Source organism: Mytilus galloprovincialis, chromosome 9 (assembly GCF_965363235.1).
Source record: "Mytilus galloprovincialis chromosome 9, xbMytGall1.hap1.1, whole genome shotgun sequence".
Lineage (NCBI taxonomy): Eukaryota > Metazoa > Mollusca > Bivalvia > Mytilida > Mytilidae > Mytilus > Mytilus galloprovincialis.
The window spans coordinates 21474739-21488587 of record NC_134846.1 but is presented as its reverse complement, the minus strand read 5'-3'; the positions used below and the strand labels follow the sequence as shown (position 1 = coordinate 21488587).

Sequence of the window (13849 nt, the reverse complement as noted above, 5' to 3'; positions counted from 1 at the left end):
CCTTAGATATTAAAATACAAAGGCAAACTGATTATTGAAGGGGAATATTATGAGCTAATATGTTTTATCCATAAACTTAGCAGTCCAATATGTCAAAGCCGTAGCTGACTATCGTCTATTGTAAAGATCTAGACAGTAATGTAAAGCTTAATTACGTTTTTGGTTTGGAATAGAAGAAATAAATATATTTTACGGATCATGCAAAAATACACAACTCAAAAACACAAAATATGTTTAACTTAATGGTCCTGCAATACACATTACCGTCAATGTTATTTCTAGTAATTATGTTGTTTGATGGACCTGATCGAGATACACATGACACACAGATACACCGGAACAAAATATATAACTTCCAAATTTCTAGTTATTACCTTTTCTTTTAGTACCTATAATCACTATCTCGTTTTTGGTATGAAAAGCATCTTAACTATGTATGCTTAAATTCATGTACAAGTGACATCTTTCAAACATGACTTGTAATCATAATATTCCAAAGGACTGAATTACAATAGTATGTAATGGTACATGTAATCTATATAAGAAGATATGGTATTAGTGCCAATTAGACAACTCTCCATCAACCAATATAGGTCAAAGTACGGTCTCTAACACGAACCTTGGCTAACACCGAACAGCATGCTATAATGGACCAAAAAATGACTAGTGTATAAGCATTCAAACAGGAAAACCTCTTCATAACAACAAACGAAAAACGAGAAACACTTATGAACTACTTCAACAAACGACAACCACTAAATATCAGGTTCCTGACTTAGGAAAAAATGCAAACAAATACAGCGGGTAAAAACGTTTTAATACGAACTAACCTTTATCCTTATCTGAAACAATAGTGTAACATCACAACATAGAAAGGCACACTATTAAACTTCAATTGGAATGGCTTAACTGAAATCAGACGAAAAGTTTAACGGTTTACATTTATCATCTTTCTAACCAACAACCATTACGGAACTCACGCAGATCATACAATCTGCACCATCAAAACACTGTGAACTAGATCCTATTTACTAAAATCTTGTTGAAACGAACTTCTACCGGCAATGACAAACATTGTTAATTGCTCGTTGTCAGAATTACTGGTTACATCTTCATTTAAGCAAGCTATCGTTCGACCATTGCTGAAGAAACCTAGTCTAGATCCTGAAGTGTTCAAAAGTTACCGTCCGGTGTCAAACCTTCCGTTTTTGTCAAAGGTCTTGGAAAAAGTTGTTTCATCTCGTCTAGAACACCACATAGAATCGAATAATCTGCACGAAAATCTGCAATCGGCATACCGAGCTCGTCATTCTACAGAAACAGCTCTTCTACGTGTTTACCACGATATTGTTTCTGCACTGGACAAAAACAGTTGTGTTGTACTTCTGAGGATCGATCTTTCGGCCGCATTTGATGTTATTGATCACAAGATTTTTACTAGGACGTCTGAACTATTCTTTCGGAGTCTCCGATAGCGCCTTATCGTGGATCGAGTCTTGCTTGAAAAAACATAACTCAGCGAGTTGCCATTGGCACCAAACAATCTCACGATCTACGTCTTCAATATGGTTTGCCTCAAGGCTTTGTTCTAGGACCAAAGTTATACTGCATGTACTCTTAACCTATTGTTATTTTTTAAAGAACTGAATATGTCACGCCAATGTATAAGTAATCAAGTTGTAATAGTTATGGTTTTCCTGATTCAAATTTTATTAAACAGCTTATTAATAGTCAGACTGATAATTGCAATTCTTTCCTCATCAGCGTTCCTGGTGAAGGTAGATCACGAAATAGCACTTCGGAAACAAAAAAAATCCAACGTGCTATTTTGATTTATATAGCACTTGGCCGATAGATCATCCATTGTGATATCGATAGCAGCTATTGTTGTGAATACTTTATAAACATATAAAAAGGCAATAGACTGTTCTTAGTTTAGCATGAAATTTGCCTTATTTTTTTTATACAATATCGTACAGCATACAATGTATCAACTCAAAGACAAATAACATCTCGGAAAAAAAATGAAAATTACATTACTGTTGTTTGAATCCTATTTCACACCTCCAACTTAAAACTAGTTGTCAAATTTAACATGTGCTACAAATGTCCGATGTTGTTTTTTATGTTGTTGTTAATCGTTAGGGCACAATATAGTGTTTCTGTAAGCTAAAATTTGTCTATAAATAAAAATTTTGAACTTTGGACTTAAGCTTAGAATATTTTGTTTATTTCAAGTACAAAAATGTGAAACAGGACCGTAGTATAAATTCTATATGATTATTTGTAATAAAATGTCTTAATTAAATGCGCAGCTTCAAAGGAACTACATTAAATGATACGAATAACCCAATCAATTATTTGAATGTCTTAAATTACACACATTTCAAATACAGGTCATCTAAGTGATTTTTTTTTTCTTTAGTTTAGGAAACAAAATATAATTCGGTTTATAGTCCGTGAATACTTTACTTAATCAAGGCCACGAATTATAATGATTTTATCTGATATAGACCAAAGATAAGTTACATGAGATTTACCTGTAATTATCAACAACGTAATGGATTGTTTCAAAGATGTTATTCCCGACTCTAGATAACATTTATATTATTGCCGAATGATGAAATATTAGATTGTTTAGTGATTATTTACTAAAACAAAATACCCAGGGGACTTATTTGAATTATCTCTACACAAATTGTAAAATAAAAATCATGCCGACCTTTGGGTAATAATAAAGATTGAAGTAAAAATCTCCTACATAACGATTTAAACATCCATAGTGCAAATAGATGAAAAATAACTGTAGTGATAGTAATAAAGATGAAATGTGTTCTATCGTCCAGTGAAATATAGTACATACATATCAGGACCAAAAACTGTCAATGTGCTATGGGTTTTTCCCAGACTAGTTCATAAGATAACAGTCCCCTGGATTTTTTTTGTTACAATTACTCATGACTATTTTATTATAATCTATTTTAAAGAAAATATAATTGTCATGTTATGTACTTGATCTGTGTTCAGGGCTGTTACGGAAGAAATATGTATAGGTTTTTTTGGCAAATACTTTTCGACATGAATATGTGATAAATAAAATATAGATAGGGATGTAACTGGATAATCCTTATGTGTTGGTTTTTTTAATTAATTTTTTTTTTATTTTTGGGTGGTGTTTTTTTTTCTTTCTTCTTAAAATTTATTTATTAATTTCCAAAAAAAAAAAAAAATCTCTTAACTTTAAAAATAGAAAATGTAAAATATTTCCAAATAAGATATATTTATAATAATGACATTGTATATATCTTATAATTATTATATTGTATGTATGTCATGTATATGTTGTTATTGTTGGAAATAAAAAAAATCATAAGTTAAAAAAGAAACAGTCCCCTGGATGACATGTCACCACACCTAAACACAGTCATTTCTCTGAAACTTAAACGACGCTTGCTTAGCAGATAAGCAGCAAACTCCAATTTACAGTGGTTTGATCTGGCTGGTAGAGATCTCTGATTGACTTGTAGAAAAAAAAAATAAATATACATCAAAAGGACTGATAAGTACATGTATACGCCAATGAGAAGCACACAACGATCGGAAGAGGGCAACATGCACGCAGGCTTCATTAATAGATAAGTAAATATTATGCAATACTAAGCCATATCTTTTAAAGTGCAGGTATATCATTTGTACTTTCTAACGTCGCAGCATTCAATTTCCTTTTATCATCTGACATTTAAATGAGATAAAAGTTGAAATGAAAAGAGACTAATTCCTTTGATATTTGAAATTGATTCATAATCATCGGCACAACTCTATCCTTAATGCTATTATTACACCAGAAGTGCATTTTGTCCACACAAGACTTACTAGCGACGCCCAGATACAAAAGTGTGAAAGCCGAAACAAGTACAAAGTTGAACAGCATCGAGGACCAAAAGTTCAAAACAGTTGTGCCAAAAACGGCCAGGGTTTTCTGTTAGGTACCAGAACAACATTATTCATTAATCTAATTTAAGTGCTGATGTGACAATGGAAAGTCCTTGAGGAGTTAGGAGCTGAATGAAAAATGCAATAAAATATATCCGTAAAGGAAATAAAATATATTTGCCCTTTGTAATAATAATAGAGCAAAGGTCGTTGATGATTGGGGAAAAAAAATGAAACATCTGCTTTCTATTCGAAGTATGTATTTCTACCTTGAAGGAATATAAAAACAACAGTAATGTCTTCTATGTGTCTATATGTGAATGATTCTAGACACATGAGTTATTTTATATAAACTTTATCACTACATTTATTATATAAAATATGTACTGTGAACAAGGCAAATAGAAGGCGAGTTTGCAATATAAGACAATTTAATTGTTATTACGTTATTTATCATATATAATGTATAACTACTTATCTAGGTGCAATATATCAAGATAGTTTATGGATTCCAGTTCAATATTGCAACATCAATTATAAACAGACTAGTATGAAAGTGAAATGCATGATCCGTCATATAATTTATAAGCCATTAAAGAGGCAATTGTCAAAACCTGGAACATTACAAAAATTGATAATTTCCAGGTGATGACTAAAGGCAACAGTAGTATACCGCTGTTCAAAACTCATAAATCCATGGACAAAAAACAAAATCGGGGTAACAAACTAAAACTGAGGGAAAGCATTAAATATAAGGCCAACCTTAAAAATATGTTTGTTTGCAGTTTTCCGACTGTACCTTCAGACTGAAGGGTCGGTAGGTAGGAAAAATATTTTATTTTATCAGCCAAAATACAGTTTAAACAAGCAGTTTCACTAAAACAAGTTTTTTGTGAAGAAAAAAAACATTTTAAAACAACAAACACTGGACATGCTGAAAACCAACATCAAATGAACAGGCATTTTCAGATAAAAAACTTTTTAACCAAAACTGAAACTTTAACATAGTGTCATTATCCAATTTATGACATAAAATATGGTATAATTATTAAATACTGGAACACTTATAAACAAGGAATGTCATTATGACTAGAACTGTTTTAAAGAAATATATTCAGACATGTATGCTTCTTTACTAGAAGGTTTTCATGAGAAGAGTATTTTCATCAGATAAATGTAAATATAAAAGATTTTTAAGACAATGTATTAAAGAGTGTATTTTTAATAAAAAAAAAAAAACCATTGAATCTTCCTCAATTGAAAAAAAACGTAATAAGACATTCGACTGTTTTCATATTTCTAACAATATTTAATTATATATATGTGATAAGGTTATATTTTTGCCAGGCTTTAATGAAAACCAAAGAAATCTAAAGTTTGGGTGAAATCCATAGCACCCCATTAAAAGTAAATGGTCTGTACTGAAATGTTTTTAATGCATAAAAAAAAATTGGCAGCATAGCTCCTAAGGACATGTTTTAATTGAATTCACACAGGCCACACAGTTTGGGTATATTTAATATTGTAAGAAAGAGAATAATTGCAATGAGTGGGGCAGCCCCCCTTATCCTAAAGGAGCATACTCATTGCAATCGAAAATAGATTTAATATAGAGAGGGTATATTTATTTTTCAAGCTAACCATTTATTTTCTCTACATCTTTGTGTAGTTAGGGTTGCTTTAATTGATTTGGCATGATCTATATCCATTAACATTTCAAATGAGCCCTTCCTCCGTACAGGAGTGTTTAGAGATATCCATGAAGATTTAAGTCACGGAGGAGTGGTTTCATCTTTGTCGTCTTCACAACGATTTGTAGAAAATATGCCATACTTCAAGCAGCTGTCGAATTATTTAACCACTGAAATTGGTTCCATAAAGTCAGGCTCCACAGATTCTGTACCCGATTTGTTTGAGACAGAACGGTTATCGTGTCAGTTATGAATATCCGCTGCATCATCGTCAATGATATCATCACACATCATTACATGTGCCTGAATCTGTATAAACAGTTTACTAATAAACTTTTTTGTTTGTTATTTGTCTTAAAATTGACACGAGACGACAGCGTAGATTCCTCCGTGACTTCATGGATACCTGTAAACAATTTCCATGTGCTTTATCATTAAATGGTCATATGGACGCTTGACGGGAAGCTAAAACCGAACTTGAAATGCGTAATTGACCCAGACTTTAAATCATTTCCGGAAAGGACATAATGTTCCGGATCGCGTCAATAGAAGTATTAAAAAAAATTTCTTCAAATTTAAAGCAATAAAATTTTCACAGTCGGGAGGATTTTCAAGGGTCGGTCGGTAAACTGCAAACAAACCATATTTTAATTTAAGCCTAGAGGAGAACAACGACACGAACACACACACACACACACAGAAACGGACTAAGCATTAGACAAAATCCTATGAGAATAACAAATATAACATCAAAACCAAATACATGAATTTGGGATAGATAAGTACCGTATATATAGCAATGTACACAATGTAAACACACAATCTGTTTAACATTGTATGCATCACGATGATAACGATGTGAACGATGTAAACTCTATATAAGATTTCAAAAAAGGTAAACAATTTTGACACAAAATCGTGTTAACATGGTAGATATCGCGATGTAAACAATATATAAAAGTCAAACAATGTAAAAGATGATAACACAACATCGTGTTAACATTGTTTACATCGCGATGTTAACGATGTCAACGATGTGAACAAACAATGTAAACAATGCTGGAACAACATCGTTTTAACATTGTAAACATCTCAATGTAAACAATGTAAACACAATTTATTTCCAAGATTTTATACATCGCGATGTTAACGATGTCAACGATGTAAACAATATATAAGGGTTTCAACATTGTAAACAGTATTGACACAATATCGTGTTAACATTGTAGATATCGCGATGTCTACAATATTGAGTAATCATCATGCACTGTTCATGATAGATATCGTGATAACATAAAAACATAACATAAAAACTAATTAAATATCAAAGAAAACAACAGAATTATTTGTGTGTAAAAATGTAATAAATAAACTGACATGTAAAATGTATAACAATTCCTGACAATTGCAGCTATCTTAAGAAGGCTTCCAATATCTGCTGCCAAAAAAATAAATAAAAAAATATTCAAAAAATAATTAGTAGTGTTATTATATAAAATAATATTCATTTCATCTGTTTTGGATTTTTCGTGAAAGAAGTAGCATATTAACGATGGGGATTTTAAAAGAAGTAACATGCTAGCATCTCATTAGTTGCCTTTTGTTTAATATTTTTATATTGTATTCATTTTTGTTTACGAGGTCGTCATTTTTCACGTTTAAAATATTTTCGCTTTGCCATTTCTGTGATTTTTATTCCTTGGTACGCTGCAGTGGTTTTGTTCATTTTGAAGGCATAAAGGTGTACTATAGATGATAATTGGTAACGTATCTTTTTCAGAATTACTCTCATCGGCAATTATGCAAATTCTGCTTATTTTTATATAAATATTCAAATTTTTTACTAAGCGATAATATGTGTCTACTCTAAATATCAAACAACCGATCTAGATGTGATTTATGTACATACAAATGCATTCGAAACAAAAAATCCAGAGAAATGAAAAAAAGGGGGTATAGCTATACACAGAGAAGACATTTTTTCCCTACTTTGAAAACGACAAATAGGTGCTGAATAAAAGTTGAAACCATTGAAACCAAATAAAGAAAACAGAGAAAAAACAAAATATGTTTGCAGTGATAAAAAGCACATGGTTAAATGTAATGCGTTTAAATTGATTTCTCCTGAAGAGTACTTACACCATTTCACAAATATACGTGGTTGGAACTGTACAAGGACCATCTGTCCAAGAATAATTAAAGCCTATAACTGGATCAACTCTCATAGCTAAACAGTTAATTAAATTGTTCTTCTCTGTCACACCAAGGGAAATACATTTAACTCTTACAGTAAAATGTATATAAAGGAAAGTAGTAACAAGTTCACAAGTTACACATTATTATTATTTCATTTTCAAAAAAAGCATATTGCCTGACGTGTATGCTTATGTGTAACTCACAATTTTAATCAAATAGATTTGTAGGGCAAGAGGCAATTTACTCTGAGACAATGGATCATACCAAATATCTTTAACGGGTTCAGTACTTATACATCTTCGGATTTCAAATGTTTGGCTTTGAGCGTTCTCGATGAAGGTAAATCCAGAAAAGCGCTTCGGACGCATGAAATTATTTAACGTGTTGTTTTCCATTTTGACCACTGTGTTCAAAACTGTAAATAAATGAGCACGGGTTAAATCCTATTCTGAAAATATGTTTCGTTCGCACATACTTAGGTTTCAATTGATAACATTTTCTACTTGTACTACAAACGCATCGAATGTATCAGGTTTATAAATTTGTATGGAAGAAGTGTATCATCAGAGACAATCATAATGGACATTCCGATTTGGATTCTAACAAATCATCTCATGTACTGATAAATATTCTTATTCAAATTTCAATTATTCACATAGGACATCTCGAACTATGGCTTTTATCCTTATCCTGATAAATGTTCCAAATTATATTCCAAATAATCTTGTTCTGAAATTTGAACTTTTTATCAAAATGGTCTGTACGAATACCAGTCTTACAAGTTCTATATCTATCATTAATAATTTAGGAAACCCTGACATTGTTTCTTGTCCGAATTTTGCACCCTCATTTCAGTTTGTCTGCAAGTTTTTGACATCACGAACTTGAGATAATAAACGAATATAAATATCGCCTCTAGAAATGCAATATTCAATATACAAACTGCTGCCTAATATATCAAAATGTCTTTTGTTTGGATGAAACTTTGTGTTCTGGCATTTGTTGCCACAGTTGGTAAGTCACACTTTTTCAAGATTTGAATCCTTCTTTTTGTAAATATTTTGGGGTGTAAAAGCGTTTACCGATGTACATTTAGTATGAAGCGCTGAAACGTTTTATTCTAAAAATATATGCACATTTAACGCTTTTACAACCCTATAAAATCACTAAAAGAAGCATTCAATACTTATAATTACATTTTTTGTTAGGATCATGAAAACAAGATGTTTTCAAAGTTTTTCTTTTATTTACCTGTTCACTCTATTGTACACGTTTTTTACATTGAAAGTTAATCGCCTTCTACTGTGATGAGTTTATTTTTTTTTTATCAATGTTTGAAGCAAAATAAAACATGTATTTACATAATAGTTATTGAAAAACTGGTCATTATCGTGATATATGGACCGGTTTTCCGGTCCGTTTTGTTCTGTTAATGACCGATGGAATTTATAAAGAATGTCATGTGTCCCTTTTTTATCCAATAAGATAAGCTTATTCTTAACCGATATGAAATAGTTATTGTTAGTTAATTGTGAAAAAGCGGGGTTTTTTTTATATTATGGGCTTCATATATGTACGTACAAACGGTCAAAGTGTTTACACCCTAAAAAAATACCGAAAAGCAAAAATGAATGACCATAACATGCGTATTTTAGTCTTATTAACTGGCTGTTTATGTATTGGCACTAGTATAGATTCAATGTTTGCTGTATTAGCCTCGAGACCCGTAGAGTCGAGGGCCAATTCAGCTGACCGATAATCTATACCAGTGCCAATACAGAAACATCCAGTTCACATCACTTTTATTAAATAATCCAACTTTTTCAATACAGACTTGTTCTTAATGCTGTATTACATACATCAAATGTGAATATAGGGCCAATATTTTCAATACGGACTGGCAATGAATCCTGAATTTCATGCACAATATATGTTTACATGTAATTTAGGATTCATTGCCAGTCCGTATTGAAAATATTGGACCTGGCCGAAAAGCAATATAGATCACGTAATAATATAATTATGATAGAATTTATTTGAATAAAGAATACCTCGTTTATAGATGATTCTGATTATCAAATAGTGAAATTCCTTAGAAACAAGGATTCGTCGTGATGCAAATAAACTGAGCGTCGAATAGATTTAATCACTCAAAATGTAATATAGATTATTCTTCATTGACTGCCTTCCTTCAACGTGACAACTCTCTTGATAACATTTGTTTGCAAATATTAGACAGTAATCAACATTTATATTCTGCATGAAAGGAGACATGCATACTATTTTTTATTTTTATTATTTTGATTTAAGTATTTTGTGCATGTCCTAACAGTTGGACTCATTATAAAGACAAGTGTTTCTTTCTAAGCCGTGACAACGAGACATTTGCCGATTCACTGGTGAGTACAATTAAACAGAGCAAAGAGAGAGTTTCGAAAGTAATTGTTCATAAACTTGTTTTCTTATTATAATTACAATTGTTTTATTTGCCTTTTGTTGGCTGTTGTTCGTGTGTTTCTTTGTCAATTGTACTCTCTAATTTATTTATATTGTAGTCCTGTGATGTTGAGTTGTCATTTTAATGTTATATTTCACATGGCTATAAAATGGGAGGTTTGGCATGCCACAAAACCAGGTTCAACCCGCCATTTTTTCCTTTAAAAATGTCCTGTACCAAGTCAGGAATATGGCCATTTTTATATTATAGTTCGTTTCTATGTGTGTTACATTTTAACGTTGTGTCGTTTGTTTTCTCTTATGTTTCCTCTTATTTTTTAGTGTAAATTCACATTGCGATAAGACGTGTCACGGTACTTGTCTATCCCAAATTCATCTATTTGGTTTTGATGTTATATTTGTTATTTTCGTGTGATTTTGTCTGATGCTTGGTCCGTTTCTGTGTGTGTTACATTGTAGTGTTGTGTCGTTGTTCTTCTCTTATATTTAATGCGTTTCCCTCAGTTTTAGTTTGTTACCCCGATTTTGTTTTTTGTCCATGGATTTATGAGTTTGAACAGCGGTATACTACTGTTGCCTTTATTTACTTTCATTAAGAATTACTCCTCATGTATTGAACACTGTATTGAGTTTGTCTTATTCGTGATTATGAGTGTGCATTTAAATGACGGATAATGTATGCATAGCAGACGTCAATTACTATTTGATTACATATATCCTCTAATAAAGTTATGTGAATCCCTCAAGTGATTTTGTCCAACATTTATGTATTATTTGAATACATGAGTTTTGAACATCGGTAAACTACGGTTGCATCTCATTTCATATCACGTGTTCTTGTATATGATATTAAAAAAATTGAATTTATAAATAGAAAGCTTATTAATAAGTAACTACATACTGTTTTAGAATAAGATCATCAACATAATATTAGTAGCGGAAGTATATTTTCTAGCATATTTGTTTTCACATTTATATCATGGTAATGACCGTTTGTTTTAAACGTTTAAGCATGTCGGAATTATGCTGTTATTCAAGGGAGAGAAATAACTGAAAATATGTTCAAATTCTCATTTGATATAATGATATAATATTATATCCCCATGATGAATAAATGTTTGTTTTTAAATTTGAAGTAATACTTTTCTATCTTTTTTCCAGAAACTTTGTGAAGTGATTGGTCGCCAGTATGGTAGATCTGCATCATTAGCTACCGTTGATGATGCAAAAACACAACAGTTTCTTGCAGATTTAATGATCAAAATAAGTAAGAATGTGTAGATATTCGATTTTTTTATGAATAATGAAGCGCAACTTTTGTTCTATATCTTCATTAACCTCAATATATAAATAGCCATTATTTTAAGGTCAAACTTGGCTGGTTTTTTTTTAAATATATGCAAAATACATGCAAAATTAAAAAAAATTAAAAATTCACAACGTAACTTTCAAAATGTATATTTCATTGAATGAATTAAGCATGTTTTGTTTTATAGCATCAACCTATGTTTGATTGGTGTCCAAAACCATTGTGTTTGTTTTCACAGATTCCATTGGAATGTACATAGGATTAAATGACCTTGTAACTGAAGGGACATTTCACTGGGTAGCTAACGGCAAGCAGGCAACTTACTTTAACTGGGGACCTACCCAGCCAAACAACAGAGGGGGAAACGAGAACTGTGTAGCTATGACAGTTGATCCAGTTATGGGCTTCAATTATTCTTGGACAGATGATCCTTGTACAGTACCACTTACCTACATTTGTGAAATGGTGTAAGTATTATAGTAAACAAGTCAATTTAAACGCAATACATTTGACAATGACCTTTTTATCACTTCAAAAACTTGTTGGTTTTTTTCTCTCTGCTTTTTTTCAAGTTGATTTCAACTATCAAGTAATCAGCACATATTTAATGTTTTCAAAATTTCAAAAAGTCCTCTCCATCTATAAGTATAGTTCTTTTTTATCTCTCATTTTGTTCCAAATACATTTGTATGTACATAAGGTAGCAATACACAGTTAGGAGTTTAGTTTCACATTTTGGCCCCAGTTGATTTTTCAAAGAGGAATTGTATTGTGTAATAAATTTCACTTTTAGATTGCTGAGTGCTAATTTAGCCTCCAAAGATGATTTATAAGAGCATCAAGGTTATTTTTGACATGTTTTGTTGGCTATTTTCTGTTTGACGATCCGTATTTGCATAGCTAGACCGGCCATCGGTCCAGAAATTAATGTAATGTTTACAAACACTTTTTTTTCTACACGAAGTTTTTGACGCAATTTTACAAATGAGATGAAAGACATATGATTTTCATTGGATTTGCTGAATGATATATGTACAGTTTCAGAAAATGTATTACCTCAAGCGATTGAAATTCTACTTTTAGCCAAATTTTGGGGACTTATGTGACATCTTTTCCCCCCTTTTTGCAATATTTTATAACAAATAAATGCAAATTGTTGCCATGGATACACCCAAAAGAAATTATATTTTACCATTTTATAAACTGAATATAAAATCTATGGAAGATTCTGAGTACATACATATGCACATATATGACACAAACAGTAAGTTTTATATTGCAAGAAAGCAATGAAAAGGGGATGGTAAAATCTATAAGGGCTAATTTTAATATTTTTTCCTAACTGTTTATTGCTACCTAATTCTTAACTTGATCCGTCGTTTGATATTTGAAGTAGACACATATTAACGCGTCCGTAATATGTTAAAAAAAAGATTATTATTTAAAGAAATTCGAAAAAATTGTAAAAATTGCCATTGAGACAAGTTTTTACAAGAAACGTTATAAATTAGCGTCTAAACGTCATTGTTAGGCCTGCAACAACGAACAAAACCCTTGTAGTTTAACAAGGCCTGAAAATGACTGAAATGGTAAATTTGAAACAATATAAACCTGAAAACTGACGGCCTGTTAAACGAAATGAATACAATATAAAACAAAAAGGCAACTTGTGAATTGCAAGCATCTTACTTCGTTCAACGCATCATTGTTAATGTGTCAACAGCTACTTTTGTCACAAAAATACCACACATTTGAAATAAACATTACATAATATATACAACTGATTATTTTTTTCGTTTTTTTTTTAAATTATTTTAGGGCAGCAGATATTGGGAACCTTCTTGGATAGCCGTAATTGTCACGACTTTGTTTTACATTTTACATGTCAGTTTATTTATTACATATATACACACCAAGTTTGTTGTTGTTTTTATTTGTTATTATGGGTTGTCGTTAGAACACAAAAAAATAATATTGAGTTCCCTTAGATATTAAAATACAAAGGCAAACTGATTATTGAAGGGGAATATTATGAGCTAATATGTTTTATCCATAAACTTAGCAGTCCAATATGTCAAAGCCGTAGCTGACTATCGTGTATTGTAAAGATCTAGACAGTAATGTAAAGCTTACTTACGTGTTTGGTTTTGAATAGAAGAAATAAATATAATTTACGGATCATGCAAAAATACACAACTCAAAAACACAAAATATGTTTAACTTAATGGTACTGCAATACACATTACCATCAATGTTATTTCTA

General features: G+C 31.2%; 1 protein-coding gene across 1 annotated transcript in view; it reads left to right on the top strand.

The window, feature by feature from the left end:
* LOC143046509 (C-type mannose receptor 2-like) overlaps positions 1 to 13502 on the top strand; it is a 34381-nt gene extending 20879 nt beyond the window's left edge. The window contains exons 5-9 of the mRNA XM_076219665.1: positions 8782 to 8834; positions 10131 to 10219; positions 11439 to 11544; positions 11825 to 12053; positions 13405 to 13502. Coding sequence (XP_076075780.1) covers positions 8782 to 8834; positions 10131 to 10219; positions 11439 to 11544; positions 11825 to 12053; positions 13405 to 13435 — 508 coding nt within the window. The 3' untranslated portion in view covers positions 13436 to 13502. The remainder of the gene's footprint in view (positions 1 to 8781; positions 8835 to 10130; positions 10220 to 11438; positions 11545 to 11824; positions 12054 to 13404) is intronic.
* Positions 13503 to 13849: the final 347 nt, after the last annotated feature.